Below are 23,446 nucleotides of genomic sequence, written 5' to 3'. Positions count from 1 at the left end.
GTTGATTTTCATTTAATATACAAGCTTTTCACAACAACTTTGTGGTCTAATACTATGTCAAACTGATATGGTTCAAGAATTGGTGAATTTTTAAGGCATTAGAGAATTAGTAGAATTATCTCTTTTGGAAATAAGGCTTTGCCATATCGTGGTTTAGACTGCACAGTACAAATGCTCTAGGAAGTCTTGGAAATACTGGATTTTGTGTGTAGTAAAACAGTATCTTTTCTTCCAGGTGGTGCAGTGATGCTTCTGGTTTATGAATACGTTTATGCATGGCTTCAGGACACAGCTGGTCACAAGTAGCACTTCTGAGAAATGTACTCTTTAAAATTACATGCATTCTAAAATACACTTTAATAAAGGAAAAGTGAGTCTCATCCTTTACGGTGTTAATGTCCTCAGATTATACTGATGTTAATACAATTTAAAACAAATTTGGTCTTCATATTCTGATGCAGGAAAATATTTAAGCATATGCTTTCTGTAGGTGCTTACAAGGAGAGACTGAGGGAGCTGGGGCTCCTTGGAGAGGAGGAGACCAAGGAGTGACCTCATTAATGTTTATAAATATGTAAAGGGTGAGTACCAAGAGGATGGAGTCAGGCTCATGCAGTTGTTCCACCTTCCAGCTTTTTTCCAAGATCTCTTTAAATAACTTTAAATTAGGTAATATTATTATAAAAAACATTCCTATTATCTAAACTTGATTTGTTGTCAAATGAATGCATGTCTTGCAATTGCTACAAGTTTCTGTATCACCCCATACTATATTTACACTGTTAACTTTAAATATTCTTCCTCTTGAGGAGGCACAAACCTTTTCCTCAGTAGTTCTACAGAAAGATCTTTCCAGATTAAGTTGAAAATGACAGCTCACATGTGAAGTCTCATCTCAGAAATCTTTTTAATGCATTAGAAAAGCAGTAAAAAAAGCTAAAAATTGAAATGCATTCTCAGAGCTTCCAGGGATGCTTGTCCTGGCATGATCAATAAATCTCTCTTTTGTTTAAATTTGACAACAACAACGTCTCATACCTATGCAACTTCACAGAGAAAGTCAATAAAATCAGTTCTCTTCCAGTTTGTAATTTCAAGGCAAATGTTCCTCATTGTTGCAGTTCACTATTGGTACTTAGCCAGAGAGAAGAGACTACTAGGGTCATTTTGGAAATTAAAAGCAAAATGCATTGTAATTAATCTTTTATTAATTTAGAGCACTCAAAATATAAAAATAAAAGGCTTTAAACATACTGTATATACATATATAGCCTTCAGTTGTACATCCTTTCCAACATGCTTTGTTTGTTTGTTTTTTCAGTTAATAGCTCAGCCTGATCTTTGGTGAAAGGAGAATCATTAAAAAGCAGAAACCACAGCATTAGTTTAGAAAACAAACCCATGAACATACCAGACCAGTCCTCCATTACTCCTGGTGTACTAACAGGGCCTGATTCACTTTTACACTGGAGGTTTTCTGTACTGGGACCATGCAAATGCAATGGGGCTGCCACAGAAGGCTTCACTGATAGTTTTGAAAACATTTGACCCTCTAGCAATGGAGTATAGGCTTTCCAGATTAAGAGCTTCAATTCTGCACTCACATATCCTGCATATTTCCCAGATTAATCCGTTCACCTCAGTGGGTTCACTCCAGATTTTTATCCCAGTACCTGACAGCAGCAGTTGAACCTTAATTATTATATTGAAAAGGTGGGGGGTAGGGGGAAATATTTTTTTTTCTCCTTTTTTTTATTGTAAAATGGCTTAAAGTTGTGTGGCTAGTAAGGTAATATGTTGTGGGTTTCAGTTTACCCATGAGTATAAGCAAGGGAAAAATTCCTTGGGCAAAGGAGGATTCTGTATCATAGGTTTATGAAAATTTACACCAAAAAAAAAGAGAGAGAAAAAAAGAAAAATAAATCCATCCAAAAGCCAAGGTCAGGTGCCTTTGCCCACTCCGAGCAACACTTTCTGCACACAGCCCCCCCTGGCTTTCCACTTGGGGCTAAGGTATCATATACAACAGTCAGATGCACAAAGAGCTGTACCTGAGCAAACACAAAATAAAACTGGTTCATGATGGTGAATTCCCATGTGAGGGACACTTCAGGTTATGTCTTGTCTTTGCTTTAAAATCTATCCCAGTTTGGCTGGAGACAAGATAATGCAAACCACTGATACAAGCTAAGGATCTGTTGCTCTAAGCCTCTCCAAAAATCACACCAATGCCTCATGGAAATGGCAGAAAAGATTACTTTTATTCCAGAAATTACGTCTTGTTGCTCAGGAAAACTTTGAAAACTTTCAACACAGGCACTCTTTGTTACAAGCTTGTGACCTCTTGGAGCTCCAGAAGTTGTGCTACAGAAGGCTGCTCTTTATCTCAGTGTTTGTTTGGGTTTTTTTTAATGTTGATGTACCTTATTTGTGCTGTATGGGTAATAACAGACTTACCCAATAATTCTGTAAGCCAGTAAAACAACAAGGTTAAAAGCTAAAAACCCCATTGCCAACTTAATCATTTATTGACTCAGGATCTTTTTCTTATCCTCTTTTTCCTCCATTTTATTTTTAGTGAAGAGCTTGTCTAGAATGAAACTGATTTCTTTTTTCATGGCTCATCTTCCAGCTACAACTGCATAAAGGCAGAATAATCTCCACTGGGTCACTAAGAGTGTGGCAGAGTGGAAATGCACTTGTGTGCAAGTTACCTTTAGTGGTTTCAAAGAAACATTCTTTTTAAAGTGTTCTGCTGAATGATAAGGATTTCAGCATCTCCTTAAAGCTGAGCAGCAGTCAGGTGCCTTTGAGGCTGAAGAAGACAAGATTATATCCAAGATCAGATCTTTCTTTCCTTGGGGCCACAGTACAGCACCTGTGCTCGTTATGGAAACACAATTCCATTAACTACTTTTTAATGCAAAAAGCAAAGGTGGCAGCAGCCAGATGAGACCATCTATATTCCAGGGGATGTACTGTACCCAACATATGTATTGGTTTCTTAGATTACTATTATGAAACTTTACTCATAGCTATCTCCCTGATGAAAGCTGGACATCCACAGTTCAGGGCTGTGTTTTAAGAGGGGACTGTATTTTACCTTCCCCCACTGAATGGATGTTTAATATGGTATGCAGATAGAGCAATATTTGAAGAATGAAGTTTTCTCCTCTGCTTTAACTATCTCAGTGTAATTTAAGTTATTGCACAACATTTATAAAAATACACAATATATTAATATTCTGTGAAGGATATGAAATGTCTCACCAGGCTTAATATTTTTTTTTCCCCACATTCATATTCTGAACATACCTACATCATGTGGAAAGCATTCTGGAATAACAGTCAGAACTTTATTATCACCCAAGGAAAACAGGTAAATTTTCAAAGAACAGAATGTTAGCTCTCTTGGGATTAAACTTTAAAGCAAAATAACTGGCACAGAGTACTTGCCATTGGATACAAGAATGTAGAAAGGGAATTTTTTAATATTAAATAATATCTGTTTGTAGCACCACCACCAGTATACCTATATAGGAGGGGGGGAAGGGGAATGCTTCAGAACAACAATGTAAACTTTACCAAGAGTCATATTTTACATTCATTAAAGCAAAAATTAAAGACAGCTTTCTCTTTAAAAAAATTACAACAGAATCTTGGGGCAAAAAATGCTGGACACAAGTGAGCAGACAATGACAGTACAATGCTGTTTCTTTGTGGGTTTGTTGACTAATGTGGCTTTGTAAGCATCTCTGCACAGGTTGCAGACTAATGGCATTTTCCTCTACAGTTTTCAGCTTTGTTCAGATACTTTCCATCCACACATTTAACACAAATGTAATGTTTCATGAATATGGGAGGCTGAGTATAGCTGGGGAGGGTTACTTGGCCAGATTTCTGCCTTTAAATCTTCTGCTAAAGTGATAACTGGATTTCATGAGGTTTTTGAAGCCTTCACTGCAGGCACAAGAACACGATGAAAAAGAACTTAACCTAAACCTCATCACCTGAGGCTGTTGCCCCACCATGCAAAGACACAGAAAATAGCTAGAAAGTCAGCTTTCCAACTTAAAAAAAAAAAAAAAAAAAAAAAAAAAAAGGAGAGAGAGAGAAATAAATGTACTGGAAGGTGAAAACAAATGCTGTCAAAAGTCTATATTTACAAATGGATAAAAACACAAAGACGTTACTACTGTCTGACAATGGTGACATGCCAGAAGAATCTGAAAGCCATCTATTGCCTTGATCTATATTTGGTTACCAAAACCCAAGAAAACAACCAAAAAATGATCTCTTAATAGCAGTGGATTGTATAAGCTCATCCATGAAAAGGTTGTTCTCTAGGCAGTTGGCAAATGCCTCCCATTTAGCCACCTTTGCTGATTCGAGGCATAGAAGGATTTTCTGTGGTGATTTTTCTTTATTGATTTTTTACACGAATCTTAATAACAATTGCACATTTAGAAAGTCTGTGATGATTAAGAATAAATACATGTGGTTTGACCAGGAGAGAGTGGGACAAGGCTCCAGGAGCCCTTTGAGGGACACGAGGTCTTTACTTAAAGAGCACAACACCACACTTCTCTCAGTTTCTGGTGTCCTCAGCTCTTTCAATCCCAAAAGCCTTACCGGAGACAAGTCATGAGGAGAAATGCCAGAAAATCGCCAGCACGAACAGAGCAGTCCATGAGCCAGGCTCAGGGCACTGCCAGCCTGCGGGCTTGTGGTGGTCCCAAACTGGCTCCTGTGTCAGAGAGCAGATGCCATGACCGAGTGGCTGCTTTCCTTGGCTGTCTGCATGCCCTTGAACGCCAGTGAGGCAGGGATGTCGCAGCTGTGAGGGGACAGCGGGGTGCCTCCAGCGTGCTGCCAGCCGTGACTCGCCATGTAGCCAGATGGGGCAGCGCTGTACGTCATGTAAGGTGACACTTGGGCAGGTGTGGCGTACGGAGGCATGGCTGGTGCTGACACAAAGCTGCTGACGGCCGGGAGGCCATTGGGTGCCTGAAAGGACAAGGACAAACGTTTCTAAGAGAGCGAGAGACAGCACACCTGCCATGACAGAAGCTGCCTTCCGATGCTGCTGGGGATTTATACAAAAACCGTGGCCAGTGGGGACGCTCAGCCACCCATAACCACTCCCCTGTCAGGGGGATGTCAGGGGCACAGTGGCTCTCATGCTTTGCTTTCCAGACCCTCTACCTCACATCAGCCCCACAGGCCGCTACCGGCAGCCTGTCCCAGGCAAGAGACGAGCAGCAGGTGTTTAGGGAACACACACTGGAAGTAGGGCAGGAACTGCTGAGTCCACCTTCCTGCCCAGATATTGTTCAAGGATTCCTTAAGTTGTATCTAATCATTGGATTTGAGAGCTGCCTCTGGAGGTACCTGTGATGAGTTTGTCCCAGCCATCTCACTGAGCAGTTTTGTCCGTTGGCAGGGAGTCCCATGGGCTGGAGCAGGTGGGCTGTGATATTTACCCACAAATTGGACATAGGGAGGATTGGCCACTGTGGCTGAGCCCTGGCAGGCAGTGCTGTGGCAGCTTAACCTGGGTGTGCATTGACTGTGACCATACCAGTGGCAAATGTGTCCATCCCACTGCCTTGCCTACCCCAGCCCCCAAGGAGAGTGGACTCAGCATTGAGATGCAGTAGACAGGTATGGACACAGATCCCAGGCAACACTCCCTGGAGCAGAGGGTAGCAAGCAGCCAGGGGAGGTGGGAACATCTTAAACTCTTGGGTAACTGTTTGCTCAGAGCATGAGTCAGAACTGCAGTATTATTATTACTATCGATGATGTCTTTTTAAAACATGTTTTCTAGGTACTTGGGATACAACCTTGCAAATGTGCTTTGCTCATAGCTTCTCCTGGTTTCAATAGGGCTTCTGTGCACAAAACAATTGCAGGGCTGGGTGTTTTCCTGCGAGCTATTTTCCTAGGCCCTTCCGCAGGCTGGGGAGAAGAATTTCTGTTTAAATAGAAAAGGGAGAGTCCTTCGGTCTACCACAGCAGGATTTCACAATGAATGACTCCTTATTTAAATAAAAAGTGCTTGGTGTTTATTTCATACCCTGTAAATGCTTCTTCAACCAAGATCATTTATCTTGCATAAGTTTCTGTTTGTGTCACATTTATGTTTGATTTGAGGTGGTGTTTTTTTCTCCCAAAAAATGTTTGCTATCTGAATATGAAAAAAAAAAGGAGGTGTTGATTCACGAAATCATGCAGCATCTGCCATTTTTAATCACCTGGTAGAACCACACCTAACCTGGAGAGTGAGTAGTTAAGAAATGAAACAGACTTTCCTTTCTGCTAAAACTTCCCAGGATGTTAACATTTCACTTCTTCAATTCCTGTCTGGATTGCACTTGCCTAAATTACCTCCATAGATAGCACTGGCCTGGCTTCAGGATCAGGAGGTTCCTACCAGTGTAGCCCACAGTTCCACTGGCTGGACTATCCTCTCGTTGCCACTTGGGAAACAGAGCAGTAGTCCCGCTGGAGTCAATATAAATGTGCACAGCAATCTAAAACAGCAGGAGACAGTGACAGGATCCCTGGCACAAGCCTTCAGTAGGTGTAGTAATTAGCACAAAACATACAGCTGCAGCAGCAACGTAATTGTCATTCCAAATCCAGCTGAACTGCTCTTACTCTTTTGAAAATCCAAATATGTGACCTGACCTTCAACTCCAATTACACATCCCCTGCTGTGTCTCAGGACTGCACTTCAGCCTCAGCTTTAAATATCAGTGTTTGCAACAATACTAATTAATACAAACCTTCAAATAATTGCACTGTAAATTAGTACACTTCTTAAATCACATGGAAAATTATTTCACTAAGTTTACTAGAAAGCAAAAAGCATGACAGGCCCTAAGAAGCTGCTGTTCTCCAAGCTCCCTACCTCTTCCAATGCATAAAGTGCTTTTCAGACAAATGTGAAACAAGAACAACACCTCTCTGGTTTTATCTATCAAACAAAAATAAAAAGCTTTGCCCAGAGGCAGCAGAGCAATCAGAGCCAGGCTGTAACACTGAAACATCGAGAGCCACAACCCAAAGGTATCCTGCACAGAGAAGTACAGAAACCCAGGAGGGGTGTTGGAAAGAGAAAATCAAAGGCAAGTACCTAAAGATTCTCCTAGATGTTGAGACAGCACAAACCTCCAGCCTCTGAAGTTCAGGAGAGGGTTTTTTTGATTCTGTGAGGCCCTCTGCTCCTCCAGCCTCACCCACTCCCAAGCAAATTGGTACCAAGAAGTAGGCTCAAGGCTGCAAGCCTGGTTTTAAATAGGATTCTTCATTACAAGTGGTCATGTCCTGTCAACCCATGGCTTTGCTTTCAAAAGGATTCCACCTAGGCTGCAAAGGAGATACAGCTACTTCCAGCCTCCTGTGTTGCCACTGCTACCTTCTACTACATGTGGGAAAAGTCAGAGCTCTCCAGTACCACAGAGAAAATGCTTCCCATAAGCTCTGTAGTCCGCTATGCTGAAGGATACTGTCCAACTACTGGAGAGTCCTACAGAGGTGGCAGATGCTCCAACAGCCTCTCATCTGAGGAAGAATAACACTGTAAATGCATCCTTCAGAGTTCTGCACAGTACTGCATTGTGCCAGGGCAAAATATTCCTTGCCACAATGACTTTGCAAGCACCTCTCATCACCTCACCATAAAAGGACAAGAGATTATGGGTAGAGAAAGGCAACTTTTGGTCCTCAAGAAATTACTTCCTGCTATGTCCAACATTGTGTCCAGGCAAAAAATTCTCTGGAGGTGGTGATAGTGTCTGTACACATAAACAAAATAGGCCAGGGCAAACCCTTTGGCCCTGAGGATGAGCAGTGCCATGCAATAGCCAGCCCCAAGGCTCATCTCTCTTCTGCCAGGAACAGGGAACCCTTGTCCACACAGCCTGACAGGAAGGGTCCCTGGGGTGTGCCCTGTCCAACACCATGCTGGGGCAGTGTCTAACTGTGTGCTTGTGGGCACAGGCTAGACTGGTGCCAGGCAATGTGCCAACATGCCACCACCTCTTTGCAAGTCCACTGATGCTCAAGCCCATGTCCTGATCTTCTGCAGTTCCTACAGAAAAGGGTGCCAGAAGCTTCTAAGCAACCAGAAACTGACCACTTTGCACGATTTGGTTCAAATCTGAGTTCCTGAACAGTTCACATTAATTCAGACATTGCCAATAAATATTTCATTCAATCATTTAAGTGTTCCCCTACTTCTATTTGTCATTGTGTGACCTTCCTTAGTATGGTCTCACAGCACAAAGTAAAATGAAGTCTGAGCTAGCATAATTGAAGAAGCCCTAATTTGTTACTGAATTACAATGGAAGTGCCACTTGGGTTGTTATTGATAGAATAGATGGGATTGGAATACAAATTCACGAGCTTTGTAAAAGCTCAGTTTAAAAGAACACCCAGATTTATGACAGAACACACACACACATACCCTTTACTTGAATTACAGCTGCTCTAACTGGTGTTTTTACAGTGTCTGTTTTGAATGTGAGAAAGATCTTGCCCTAACTACTGAGGGCAGGACGTGGGGGCAGTTGTGTAGGGACTACCAGAGGCCACCAACGCTGGAAAGCTGTTGTGGCTGCCTTGCTGAATTAATTAATCATTCTTATTTTTATTCCAGTGGTAGGAAACTTGACCACTCAAAATGTGGATTCCAGTAGGTGCCTTCAGCCAAGCAAGCACCTACTGGTAAGCACTGGCCCAGCACAGAGCACTGTTCTGCTTTGGAGGGGGTTTGAGCCACACCTCAGAGCAGCCTGTAGCCCAGACTTAAAGCTGAGGGGCTAAAGAAAACCTCACCTTATGTGATTTAAACTATGCTACTCAAAAAAAAAAAAAAAAAAAAAAAACAAACCTCTGACTTTCATCAGTGAAAGACCTGACCCAATAATTTTAACCACAAGAGTTTTTACATTTAAACAGCTTTAAATGCTAAGTGTAGGTTATCAGAAGGGTTGAATCTTGTCTGTCAATCTGGCACTTTCTACAAACATGACATTCACTTAAAATAAATGGAGGGGATTAAGTTCCATGACCCTGTATATACTAGATGAATAATTCATCCTGCAGTATTTCAATCAGAGGAAATGAACACCAAAATCCAAACATTCATAATTAGGAGTGCAAGAACCCCATGGTGTTTATGGATTTCTAAAACCCTTAGAACTTGTTTTAAGTGTAGAGCTTCTTGAACCTACTTTTTAAGTCTTATAAATATTTTTTTTTCTTAATTTAAACCATTGCTTTTCAAGGGAAATCTAATTTTTTAAGCAAACAAACAAACATGTAGTTCTAACTGAACATGATCCTCTGCTGTACAAGTGACAAGGGTTCTTGTTTGAAAGTGCTTACTGCCCAGCTTCTACAAAGACCAGAGAGAAATATTTGCTCTGAATTGCCCCTTGGATCAATGTTTTAAGACAGCTGATGGGATAAGTATTTCCAAATTTTAGACTTCTGTCCAAAGCCTAGAACACATTTGCAAATTTGGTTAAAGGTGTTCTTGCAGATAGCCACAAAACAACAGTGACTTGCTCAGGATCACAAGTTGACCTGGTGCTTGCCTACAGAGTTACTGCTGGTAAGTACCAGTGCCAGTGAAAGGAATATCTAGGCCAGAATTCAAAGCCAAAGCTGGCATCTGAAACATCTTTCTGAAACAAATGGTCTGCCTTTATTTTCACCAGTGAGGGAGCTGGTTCTGTAGTTTTAACCAAGGAAATTTTTAGGTTTAAACTCCTTGGGTATAACACTAACTAAAGATAACTTTTGTTGTTGTTGTTTTCAGTCTGTTTGGGATCTGGGACACAGAGTGTTAGGTGGATGAAAAGCAAGCTTATGTGGGATTGGAACAAGTAATTTCCATTAGCTGTTCAGACTCCTAAAAGTCAGAACAATTCCTCTCCAAACCAAAGGTAACAATCACACACACCTTGATTTCTGCTGTGTTGGTATAATGTGTCACATAGTTTCACCCTTCTCTTTCCTGCATGGTAAGGAGAGACATGGCACAAGCTTTGGGGACAAACTTCCCAATCAGTCCACATCAGACAGACTACTTGATTTTTTTTCTCTTCCCTGCTTTGATCATGTTAATACCAAAACAAAAACACATAAGCTAGATTCCACTTACAGACATTGAGGTATAAATCCAAATTCTATATTGTAATTAATAGATACTCCTTTGTTTCATCTCTTTCTCTACTTTTCCTTCTCTGCCTTTTGCTTGCTAGATAGGTTTCTCTCAATATAAAAATGAGACTGTCTCCTGTGCTCCTTCCCCATACGGCTTCTAAATATTTCAGAAAAGGACCCAGAATCATAGCATTCAAAATCCCAAACCCGTATTTATGTTAGTTATAATTCATAGCAATAATGCCACAGGTGGATGCCACCTGGGTTTTATAATCTAACTCTAAAATAAGTGTCTGAATTAATGTAAATTCTTCTTATGTTCAAGTTATTCTTGCAAATTATTTGAATCACTTGCCTGTTGTAATGTAATTGTTACAATATTCTACTAAACAGATAATTTATTGCACGGTGTTATTCTAAATATGTATTAAAAAGAAAAAAAACTAAGAAAATAATATTTTAAAAAACTAAACAAACAAACAAAAAAAAAATAACAGAAGGGGAAAAAAAAGTGTTTCTGTAGAAACAACATAAGCTCCAAGCTCATTACCTAATTCACAAGCCCAAATGAGCTTGGACAGTGACTCAGCCCAAACTCCCCTGCTGGAATCAGCAGAAGTTTAGGCTGTGTCAAAACTTGGGGAACACACCTCTGGCGACCAAGGTTGCTGTTTCATTTCTATTTCTCAATTCTGACAGTGACTTGAATGGAATGAATACTTCCTGTCTTCGGATCAGCAAACTCAGCGCGTTGCTTTGATCCGCCAGCACGGAGTTAACAAAAAATGAAACAGCTCTGCAGAGGTCCCACAAACATCTTACTGAGGGCAGCAAGCAGCTCCCCAGCCCGGTGTAGCACTGGCAGTAGCTTGAGCTCAGGGAATGCTACCGTAGCTCCACAGACAGACACCCTCTCGCTGCTTGTTTTTCAAAATGAAAAGCTTTAAACTATTTCTGCAAATGCTGAGTCTTTTCTAAACGTGCTAAAAACACAGTCACAAAGCAGCTACTGGAGATGTCCTTTTTTTTTTTTCCTACGAGTGAAAAGCATAGCAAGGAACAGAGCTGAATATCTCGTCCTTCCGTCAGACCTTAAAAAACACAGAGCATATCTCATATTCTTAGCAACACGCACAGAATCAGTCAAAAAGATTATGGCAACAGGACTAGGAGCAATCAAACACAAACTGCAAACATAAAGGAAGCAAACATGCTAAATCTTCCTTTTTTAATTGGAGGTTAAATATGATTTATAAATCAAACCAACATATGGGATCCCAAGGGAAGAGTAAACAAAATTTCCAAGTAAAACAGCAGCAGCAGGTCTCTAATGGAAATCTCATTTAGGGAAATGGCATTTCCTAAAGATGTAAGTAATACAGCTATGTTTCTTTTAAGGTTTTGAAATGAATAACCTTAAGTAGCATATTGGCAGAAATTGTAATTAAGTTAAGTAGAGCTAGATTCTGAAGCTGCTACTCAGTGCTACAGCACCAATGAGGAAAATTTCATGATCCTACAAACGCTCACTCAGGTGAGTGTCCCAGTAAAATTCACATGCCTGCACAGCTAAACCTACAGAAGAAAGATGATTACAAAAGCAAGTAAAACTGGATATATTTCTCCAGTTTCTGATAACACATTGCTTATCAAAACTCTTGTTAAGAGAAGTGCAATAAAATTGCTAGTCTGTACGTGAATAAACCTAGTGAGAGCTGACCCTGCAAATCAGGCTTTGCTGTCTTTTTCTCGTGCTGGAAACATTTCTTTTAAAAAAACCTTTTCATATTAGACTATATGATTATATTGACAGTTGGACTCAATGATCTTAGAGGTCTTTACCAACCAAAACAGTTCTGTAATTCTAGGATTCCATATTCTTAGATGAATGAACTTATTTTACTGAATATCCTTTGATATTCTATTAATTTCACTGCAAGCAGAAGAGAATGAAAGACTCTGGAAAATGGGGACACTGTCTTTAAATAATTATGACATCCAAAACAATCTTGAACCGAAGGGAAAACGTTTTGTAGGTAGGATATTACTTTGAAACATATGCTTTTATTTTCAAGAAAGACTGGACAGCATCAATAGACTGGAATTAAGGAGCTTTTAAAATAACTCACTGGCAAGGGGTTTCCAGTCAGTCTGTTGCTCAGCTGAGCTGGGTTGATTCCCACAAGGCTGAGCTTTGAAAAAATGAAGAGACCTTTCAAGAACGGGGAATTACAGTATTTAACTTCTTCCACTGTAATTTGTACAAAGCAATGTTGGTATTCTTGTTGAAGTCAGAATTGGAATGGAGTCATTTGCATGCCTGAGTGCTTTAAAATTCCAGATGTAACTAGTTACCCAATGCTATACAATATCTCACACGAAGATACATGCCATTTTCCTTACAGTTTTATCTCCTGTTACTAAATTCAATGTGATGCATGAGAAAAATCACACTACCTCTTTCTAAACTAATGTTCATACCCTTAATAATGAGCAGATCCCATCCCTCATGTTGTAATATGCTCTTTTATTAACTTAAAGTTGTTTCCTGCACTTATAGGCATCCCCAGCTGCTCCAAATAACACAGAAATCAGATAATATCAATTGAGTGTTTTAACTGTAGTTGAGACATGCATCAAGATCACTCTTAATTATATTTTCTTATCAAATTTTAAATCTCAGTCTCCTCAGGGAAATTTAAAAAAAAAAAAAACAGTTTTGGAAATAGTAATAGTAACTTGAATTTACACACCACCACTGATCCATTCCTAAAGGAGCCAGGGGCATTTTATGTCTTTTCCAAAACAAACTACAGCAGAAACAAAAGAAGAACAAAAAAATAAAAGCTCTTTCTCAGAGACTGAGGAATCCACTACAAAAACAACAGAGGAAAAGAGAGGTAGGAGAAAAAGGCATGATGGAGACAAGGCAGATGGAGGTTATTGTAAAACCTAAGCACACTCCAAGGAAAAAGGGGGAAGCAAGGGTTTCCAGTGCTTCTTCATAAGAGGGATGTGTTTAGAGAGTTTTCACAGTGAAGTGAGATCTACCACATACAGCACACCATAAGTGAAAGTTAGCACTTTTCCAGGAAAGGTACTGGGTCTTGGGATATATATTCTGATTCTATATATTCCACTATGTAACAAAGCTCACAACCAGGCTACCTCAACATGAAGTGAAAACAAATTCTGTTGGCTGTGAGCACAAAACTTGATTTTGATGACAAAGATACAACTTGAGTCTCCCTTAGGCAGATATATGACACATAACGAGGGCAAAAACAAAGCTCAGGAGGGGAAAAAAATCCTGCCATATAAGCAAAATCCCTTGAGTAGGAACTAACAACAAATTCCCATAGTTTTAGAACAGATCCACACAATAATTCCCCCTTGGTATGTTGGCAAAATCTCGAGTCAAGCAGAACACACATGGACATTTAACAGGCAAGTACACTGAAAGAATAAACATTTGTTCTTTCTATCCTGATGGCTACATATGTAATTGTAATAGCAAAATATTCTATGAAAAAAATGCATTTTTGTATTTAACAATATATTGTCATTTCAGTATGGGGTTACTTAAATGAAACTGAGGACATCTAAGGGATTCTTGCTGGCTAGAAGCTAGGCAAATATGGGGTCAAACTGAGAAAGCCCCAACTTCATCTTCTTTGACCCAAATAGCAGTCCCCTTTGTCTAACAAATCTCTGATGCTGCAGAAGCAGCTACTAGGAAGCTGGTAAACAAGGGTGAAATCACAGCCCATCAATTACCAAATGCCCATGGTCATTATGCCTGGGTACGAAGGAACTGATAAACTGCCACAACAGACAAATTCAAACACACCAGAAAGTCTTTATCTACTTCCCACTCTACTGCAAGCACCAGAAGACTGAACAGATCGAGTCCTGTCTAATCCCCCTGGCCCTGGCACACTTTGTCTCGGCTATGATAGGTATCTCCCACCACTCTCACGTTTCAGTTCCTGGTCCTGCTTGTCACAGTGGAGCTCCCTGTGGGTTGTTGAGGCCCTTTGAGCAGAGGATGCTCAGAGTGCATTTTGAGTGTCATTATACCATTCACTCACCTCTCTGACTTTCTTTATTAGTTTCATCCAGGTGGAGTGCCCTGAAGCCATGTGGGTTGGTGGGCAGGGCACTGTGTTTTGGCCGTGGAAGCAGGTGGCCAGTAAGAGGCAGGTCTCACAAATGGGGTTCGAATGGGGTGCCATCCAGATCACCTGGGAAGGAATCGGGTGCATGTAGTGGGATCAGCTCATGCCCCTCACCCACAACATGCAATGAGATGGATGCCTAGACCTCAAGCAAGCCATCTGAGTGACAGTATCTTAAAAACAGGCACTGGTCTGTAGATTGTGAGAGTGACACAGAACCGGACAGTCTCCAAGCCAAGGTCCGAACCTCTGCACCAGACAGGAACTCTGCTAACAATTCTGCTAGACACCACAGCAAGAAAACAAAGAAGCACCTCTCCTCAACACCTTCCCTCCACCCCCAGGTATGAGTGAGGAGTAGGAGGTCTGGTCCTTTAGCATTGGGGGATTTTACACAGACCTACAGCAGGAATCTAACTGACAGAATCCTGAGTTAGAAAAATAATATGACAAATAAATAACTTGCTTTTTTTTTTTCAATAAATAATCTGTGTGGAAGGGTCATGCAATTGGCCGTAACATTAAAGGTTACATTTTTCATTTGATTACCTGAGAAGCTACTGTATGTTGTGGGCTCTAAGCACTGCAGATAAAAGAAATTACAGATGCTTTGGCCACTGCATATGCAGTTCATTGTTCATCGCCAATCAAAGATCAGGAACTAAATATTTACATTGCCTGCATTTTCTGTGCAAGTAATTGTCCAGAATTGCACCCACAATTATTTGCAATCACTTGGCCTAAAATGGACCCTTCCTTTTGTATGCTTATAGCACATGGATCTCATGACCCTAAACAGAACACAACCAAGGGACACAGAGTGCCATCCCAGCAAAGTCAGAAACTCGAGTCACTAACAGCTGACGGATTTCAGCTAAGACAGAGATGAAATGGCTGCTACTTTGGGATCTGTCCAATACATCAGAGAAAGACTTCACTAAAACCATGTTCACAAGCACCTCTGAATTAGGAGGAGTGCTTTCACCAACTCCAATAGGTTTGAGACCAGGCCTTTGAACAGCATTACCCTTTCCAGAAGTGAGCTTGCAGTAACCACTTGCTCTTAGACCTCAAGGTTACAAGCTTTTTCCCACTAATGGTAATCTGTATATCTGCTTCCTGCAATGCACATGGCAAATACTGCTGGGGGAAAAAAATTAATTTAAAAAAAAAAATCCAAATATATTTGCCTCTAACAAACTGCGCAGACACGTCAGATCTTCTGTATTTTCATAGATGTGTAAGCACCAACCACAATATTTTCCAGTTTGCAAATCTGTGACATTAGTCCAGAGAGTCACAAGGTTCAGATGTCTGAAAATTGCATTTTAATTATGATACATATTCATTTAATGTTTTAATTTCAAAAGCAGAGTACAAATTGGTTTGTATTTCAGTGATTTTTGGACTTTTTTTTTCTTAATGCAGCTGTCATCATAAGCTGTGCAATGCACCAGATACTCAGCACAGTCATCCTCTGTATTACAATGAGCTGTAGAAGCCATCCCCTCAACACATTGGATGTGCCTCTTCATAGAAATACTGCATCAAATGAAATTCATGTGACCCAAAACTGTCAAGCTCTCAGAAAAATCTATTTGCCTTTTCAGTTTCTCTGATTCACAGCTGCTCTGTTTGTAGAGCTTTAGGATGGATTTGTGAAGATGATGCAGTAGGAAAATATAAAATGCAATTGCTTATGTATAGATGATGTCTCAGAACATCAGGCAATTATAAATCAATACAAAGCTGTCAAAGCATCTCTTGTGATTTCCTGGGGAACGTGTGGTGTAGCATCCCAGTCTGCCAGGCAGAGCTTTCAATTTCCCAAAACCAAATTCAAACAGCATTGCAAACAAAGGCCCTGGATACACCACAAAATAAATAATATTTAAAGTTAAAAATGCTCTAGTTCAGTTTCATGTGAAATGAAATTTATAAATTCATGTTAAATGAATTGGACTGAGTACTGCTGAGGCAAAAACATGAAGCCCTTATGCTTCTTTTGTGGAGTCTTTCCCAAGCCAAATTCCCACCAATACATGGGATAAGGAGTGAAAAGCAGCCTTTCACACCCATTGAGGAGCTCAACCTTGGCTGTTGGCTGACAAGGCTGGGAGATCAATGAGAGTTTTGCCCTGAAGAAAGCCTACAGGATCCTCTGTGTTAAAACAGATGTGTATCATTTAAAAGGACGGATCAGATACATATATGGAGCTCAAACTTTCTAGTCTTTCTCATGCAGAGGAAGTTTCTTGGGGATTTCTTGAGAAGTAAGTTCCATGACTAATTCTCGGGAAATAAGTCCTTCACTCACATAGCAGCTATGAAGCCAAGCTTGTGGACAGGTGAACCTTGAATGCTGCTGTTGCTTAAACTGTATAGCTGACGTTTGTAGGAAACAGAACTCCCTATCACTCACACAAAACCCTTTGTTAATGTACTTCAGAGCACATTCCCTCCACTCCTGTTGTGTAATTGGAAAGCCTAGGTAAAACACGCCGGCTTGATTCCCTGCTGCTCTACTCCTTTTGTAGGCGTCTCTGACTCTGGTAACACAGACATAAAACTGGAATATCACAGAACAGTCGTTTCTCCTCCCCAGTGCAAATCTCTTCTCTTCCTTCTTAAGACCCAGCTTTTGTAATGAGCTTTGCCCAAGGCAGATGAGGAAAACAGTATTTATCCTGAAGTCCAAAGACAGAGTCCATTTCACCATAATCCTTCTGGCAAATAAGTTATAGCTGTGGAGTCCCCATTTTTCCACCATACCAGCTACACCTTTGCTAGATTCAGACAAATGAACCAATGTTCTCACCTGTACCCTGCTCATTTATTTACACCCAAAGCAGCACACATTGCAAGAGACTATGAAAAGATTCAAAGATATCAAAGACTTTTGGTGAGACCTTATTGTCACAGACCATCACCCTAGACTGACTGTTCTTCAGTGAATGAGCAGCTAGCAAATCAGCACTATATGCAGCAAGAATTTGGTTCATAGGTTTCTCTTTGCACCTGGTTGGAACAAATCTTTTGGCAAAAAAAAAAAAAGAATGTTGCAAACACTGAAAAAAAAAAATCACATTTTCATATCCTTACTTGGCATTCTTTTTTTCTGAATATGTCTTAACTTAGCAAAACAGTAAACTTGTGTCAGATAAAACAATTAATGTACACGTGAGAGAATTCCCTGGTAAGACAGTCAGAATAGTATGTGAATAGACTGGTCCATATATTAGAATTTTCCAAAGCCAAAATCTCTTTACTTATAATATTGTGGTGAAGAAGCAGGGGCCAAATCTCTTCTCTGTCTTCTTTAAGTAAGCGAGGTTCTTGAAAGTTACCTTCTAGATTTTTTAATTTTTTTTAGCTTTTCCTTCCCTTTTAAACTCTCTGGACAATATATTTTGATAAATTAATTTCATTTTATTAATAGCAATTTGCTCCATTTTTAAATAGCAAATATGTTTAAATTACATTTATCAGATGATCTTTCAGGTCAAACAACACTTTAAAGTAAGACTGGTATTGACAGTAGAACAGTGTTATATTAGGAAGATGAAAGAATATTGAAAGAGTGAAAGAAGATTAAAAATAGTTTCCCACACCAGCACTGGAAATGAGCCGATTTACAGAACACAGTTCCTCAACACCTCCGTTGAGGTAAATGAGACTCCAGAAGAGATGATGGCTTATAGCCTATGAGCTAGATCCTGTGAATATTTCAGCAGAATCGTGTGCAGAAGGCCCAGCCTGGACCCTAAGACAACGCAGCCACAGTGCAGCTGTTCTTAACAGAATAATGACAAGCTATTTCCATCTTTTTTAGTAAGGCTGCTAGCACTTTATTTCTTTCTTTTTTAAAGAAAACTGTGGAAGCATGAATATTAACTCTATCTTTAGTGATACAGTCATGGCTATACTACAGTGCACATTATTGGTGATATGAAATGGACAGGATAATAATGAGATAATAAAAAAAATGTGATACAAAACAACTAGGACAACATTAAAGGCAGCAGATTGTTTCTAAAGCAATACACGCAATAAAGTCGTTGTTGACTTTCGTGGCCTGCAGTATTTCCCACTCTGCCTCATTCACTACTTCGCAAGCATTCCCACAGTTTGCAATCCACATATCGAATTTGAAAGGGTCTGATTCAGCCACTCTCTGCACCAAGAATCCAAAACCAGACACAGAATTCCAAAAATATGTCCCAAACCCCTGTCTTTGAATGAGAACATGCTAAACCGAGATAGGAGGTTTGTCTCGACTTCGTTATAAATGTAACAAATGAACAGCCGGGAAGTCGACGTATCTGAGAACCTCTGATACAGTTTGAATTCATTCCATTGGGGGGGGGGGGAAGTTTCCAAACCTGTCTTTTCAAAACCTGTCTTTTCAAAACGACTAACAGTTGACCTTTTTTACAGCTTTTCTCCTGGCATGGGATTTGATTAGGCAAGTACAAAGATTTAGGCAGAGATTTATTATGTAACACTTATATTGTGTTGTAATTAAAACGTAGGAAATTCGTCGTCTACTTAAGCGTTTAAAAATGCTTAATGTAGGAAGCAATTACACCTCATTTTCAAATTATTCCCCTGCCTACAGAGCACGTTGCGGACAGCGGAAAACGGGGCTTTAAGGGCGGCGGCGTGATGTGCCCTCTCACAAGGCCCGCGGCTGCCCGGCCCGACCCTGAGCGGGGTGCTCAGGGCTGCGCTGGGGGCAGAGCCCCAGAGGGCGATGCGGTGGGGTCCAGTGGCCGGGCAGCTGGGCGGGCGGGGGCCGGTAGGCGGCGATTTTCGAATGTCTGCTGGACGGCGGGGCAGCGCCGGGAACCAGGGGCGGCCGGGATACGGGCGCTGCGCGCCCTGCTAGCCCTCCGCCCGCGGGGAGTCTCTCGACCAGGAGAAAGGCGGGTTGGGGGCTGCCGGGGGCCTCCGGCGGCTGTGCCGAGGGAGGGAGCGGAGAGAGGAGCGGAGGAGGGAGCCAGGCTCTTTCCCGACGTCGCCTGTCTTGGCGGACTCGTTTGCGAACCATAGCCGAGGGAAGGCCGGCACCGCATCTAAAACCGCGGGCGACGGCCACAAGCCCGAGACCGAGCTCAAGGGTCCTGTGCACCACCGCCCTCCCCATTCTCTCTCTTTACCTGGCTGTACTTGGACTCCTGCTCCAGGGAGTTCTTCTCTAGCCCGTTCACAGCGTGCTGCGCCGGGGCGGGGAAGCTGTTTCGGCCTAGGCTGCTCCATTCCTCCACCTTGGGGCTGGGGTAAGGCGAAGTGTCGCTCACTGCTAGGAAAGACAAGGGGGGAAGCGGGTTAGAGGCAGGGGCTGGGGTGCGAAGCACTTTACTCAGGACTGGAGACGGTTTGCCCTCCCCGCAGGAAACAATCTGGAACAGAATTAACAGAAGCCTGTCCGTCACCCGCAACACCTCGCTGAGCCCGGCGGGAGTCCGCGGAAAAGGTGATCCGGGGGCAGAAGGGAGTCGGTCTCTCCTTGCAGCTGATGGCAGCGACAGCCAGCAGATCCCGGAGCCCGCTGTGTTGCTTGCCCTGCGTCCCTGCACTGGCGGGACGGAGCTGCCCCCCCCGGGGACAAACGGTACTCCCAGTTAGAAATAACTCTGACACAGCTGCAGATGACCAAGACTATAAACAAGTATGGGAAGAAGAAAAACTAACCAAACAAGCAAGAAAACAAAATAAACACACGCTCACCAGGACAAAAAAATGCAGGAGGAAAAGAGGAGGGAATGAAGGGAAGAATATGAAAGTCCTGTTATTTACACACGAATCAGTCACAGCACAGGAATACCGAGCTGTTTTTCAGGCTGGCAAATTCCCCGGGCCCCACCAGAGATCCCGAGGGGGAAGGGGGAACACGGAGGCTCCCTCGAGCCCAGCGCCCGGCCGCATCGGAGCTTGCGGGGCTGCGGGCCCACCGTAGGAGAGGGCTTCGCCGCCACAACGCCTCGCTCGGCCCCTCGCCGAGGCTGGGGAAAGACACAAATCTGAAGTTGTCTTAAGAAATTGAGCTCTCTCGGTGAGCGCCCTTTTCTGCTGATCTCACACTTTCCCATGAATAGGGGCTTCCTTTCCGTGTCAGCAAGGTCAGTTTATCCTATAAATCAAGGTCGAGCAGCCTCCATCTGCGGCATCGGCCGCCCAGCAGCCCTGGCTCTCTGCTGGAAAGGGGAGGGGGAGAAATTTTACACTGAAGAAAGATGTGTGCGGCTCCGAGGTTTGAGGGAAATGGGGCAAATACCGAGGCACCCGGCAGTACCATCAGAGGCCTGTCCGACAATGTGGTGTTAATAAAAGAGGAACTCACTAAAACAAATAAACAAGCAAGCATTTTTTTTTTTAATTTTCATGTAATTGTAATGTTCTTATTCTTTTAAACGTTCTTTGCCAATGCTACCTCTCCCCATCACAGAGCATAAATTACCAGAAGTGTATTTGTTAAAGTCGACTCAGAAACACGTTTTCTTGTGCCAGAGTGGTCTGATGGTAAAGTGTATGTAGTGAAGCGGAGGGCGAAGAAGGACAAAACTTACATGCTTGTGTATGCATGACTGTAAATAAAATGTGCGTGCAGTGCTTGAAAATAAAATCATCTTTTTGAGAAAAGAAAAAGCAAGTTGTTCCTCAATGTCCAAGTGGTCAATTTACATTTGAAGTAGTGCTCTTAAAAACGCAAGGAAAACATTAATCACAGCCCCCCTCCTCTGCTAATTGGGAGGGAAGAGTGGGACACAGATCGCTGTAGGCGAGGGTTATTTTAGACTGTTGTTTTAACCACTTTCACTCTCAGTTCACTGGCAGAGACCGACATGGAAAAAATGTCCCTTTCTCCGCAGCAAAGCGTGGCGTGTGGCTGGGAAACGCGACGCAGTTTCCAGGCGGAGAAATAGACGGTGGAAAGGATAAAAGAAACAGATCTTGGGGTTTGGTTTTCCTGGACCACCGCTTCGGAGGAAAATACAGCATCAGAATGAAAGCAATTAGTTGACATTTGAACTTCCTGCCGGAGCAAATTTGGCGTGATTGCGAAAACTAGAGAAAACGGACTTCTAGGTAATGCCAAGGCGGCGCCTGGGACGGGAGGGCGACTGCGAGCTTCGGCCGGGACCGAGATCGGGGCAGCAGCGGCGGCGGGACTGGGGCGGCCACGGGGCCGGGGCCAAGCGCGCCCTGGAGCCGCCACAATCTAGTCCGTTCCCTCCGACCAAGGCCGCCACTTCTCAGGTCACCACAGCAGTGGTGAAGGCCAATGTGTACCGTTTGCAGGTTCTCCTGCAACCCACCCCGGGATCTTCGATCTGCCCGCAACCCACCCCGGGATCTCCGATCTGCCCACGTCCCCAGGCACACCCTCTGGTAAGCTCGGTGCCCAGCTCTGGCTGGGGAAGACGCGAGAGTTTTCCCAAGGCAAACCACAAAACCTCCTTCCGACCCTCGCAGAGGAAGGAGCCCAGGAACAGAGGTCCGAAACACTCCGGCCCTGCCTGGCTGCCGCCGCGGCCCCGGGCACCCCCCCTCACCTTGATCTGTTATGGAGCGGATCCCCAGGATGTCCGTCACCGAGTGGGAGGACGGCCACGTTCTGGGCATGGCCATGGTGCTAGGGATGGCTGGCACCACGGGAGGGGTGGGCACCTTGGCTCCTGCAGCAGCGATGGGGTTGGGATAGGAGTAGATGTGGTTGTAGGGCAGAGCAGGCTGGGGGGGAGGCTGGTGCTGTTTGTAGGCCTCGTAGTGACTCTGCTGAGAGAGGTTCCCGATTTTGTTCCGGAGAATGCGGCTGATGGAACTGACCGATGGCACGTTGTACTTGTCACACACCCCATCAGCCAGCAGGCGATCCCGGATCTCCCAGGCGAAGATGCCCGGATCCCTTTGTTTGTAGGTCCGGATATGTTTTACCACCGTAGGGGTGGTGACCCGAGGCTTGCTGCCTCCGATAGCCCCCGGTAGGATGGAGCCGGTCTCGTTGTAGCGAGCCAGGATTTTGCTGACACAGCCGTGGGAAACGCGGAGCTGCCGGCTGATGTCACACGGTCTGATACCCAGTTGCGCCAGTTCCACTATTCGCAGTCTGATGGCATTGGGCAGTGGTCTCCCGTTGACAAACACCCCCCCGAGCTGGTTCACTTCCCCGAAGGCAGGTTCTGCAAGCAAACGCACAAACACACCCGTCGGACACGGCGAATGGCTCAGAAAGGGACGTTTGGTCTGCTCTGTATCACAAGGCAGATGTCACAGCTCGGGGCCCCCCTGGTCACTCCACGCACGCTTCTTTATAACAGCGGGATGCTCCCGAAATTGGAGGCGGGAAAATGGAGAAAGAAAGGGGAGAAAAAGGAAAGACCAAAACAAATCACGCGAGAAAAATCAAACAATTAAAAATAAATACTAATAATAAGAAGAAACAAAGAGAAAGAAGGGAAGAAAATCCGCGCCTGCAAATGTCGGGGCTCTCTGGAACGTACATCAAACTTTTTCTAAGAAAACACATTCCGGTGATGAAAATCGAGATCGCCCCAACAGAAAAGTCAGCTTTATTGCCACAGGAAAAAGGAACACGAAAATAAAAGGAAAAGAAAAACATTTTCGGAGGCGTGGGGGAGGGGGAGGAAGGAAAAGTAGTTGAGGAAATTCTTTTACATCTTGAGAGAGGCAGGGGCAACGCGGTGTTTCTGAGTCGCGACTAACTTTTTAAAGACCGTTTCTGGTGCTGTTAGCGCCTCTCGCTTAACAGCACAATTACACCAGGCTGTAAAACAAACGTGCTAAAATGTTAACTGCTAAGATCAGTGTCAGGAATAATATACAACGTGCCACGGGGCTCCAGCCCTCCACTCGTCTGTGATCCTACCTCGCACTCGCCTAATAACACTAATAATAAACCTAGCGGTCATTAACTTTCTCTTCTCCCTGCTCCTGACCCTTAGCATGTTCTTACAACTTGTAGGAACACGAGCAAAGTCAATAAGGGAGCTGCTCCGGCGGCACATGACGGCGTACGGGTGCTCCCCCTCTCTTGACAGCACTTGAACCCTCCAGCAACTCCCAG

General features: G+C 43.1%; 2 protein-coding genes across 2 annotated transcripts in view; one reads left to right on the top strand and one right to left on the bottom strand.

The window, feature by feature from the left end:
* The window catches only part of SLC25A21 (solute carrier family 25 member 21), a 257,777-nt gene extending 257,471 nt beyond the window's left edge, over nucleotides 1-306 (top strand). Inside the window, exon 10 of the mRNA XM_054400575.1 lies at nucleotides 236-306. Coding sequence (XP_054256550.1) covers nucleotides 236-306 — 71 coding nt within the window. The remainder of the gene's footprint in view (nucleotides 1-235) is intronic.
* Nucleotides 307-4,752: 4,446 nt separating this feature from the next.
* PAX9 (paired box 9) lies at nucleotides 4,753-23,387 on the bottom strand. Its single transcript, XM_054400706.1, has 5 exons — nucleotides 23,249-23,387; nucleotides 21,915-22,541; nucleotides 19,518-19,660; nucleotides 14,272-14,424; nucleotides 4,753-5,007 (listed from the first exon to the last, which is right to left on the bottom strand). The coding sequence occupies exons 1-5, from the start codon at nucleotides 23,385-23,387 to the stop codon at nucleotides 4,753-4,755; spliced, it is 1,317 nt and encodes a 438-aa protein (XP_054256681.1).
* Between the last annotated feature and the right edge of the window lie 59 nt (nucleotides 23,388-23,446).

Source organism: Indicator indicator, chromosome 4 (assembly GCF_027791375.1).
Source record: "Indicator indicator isolate 239-I01 chromosome 4, UM_Iind_1.1, whole genome shotgun sequence".
NCBI lineage: Eukaryota > Metazoa > Chordata > Aves > Piciformes > Indicatoridae > Indicator > Indicator indicator.
Note: the sequence above shows the minus strand (reverse complement) of the source record. Positions and strands in the feature narration are given on the sequence as shown.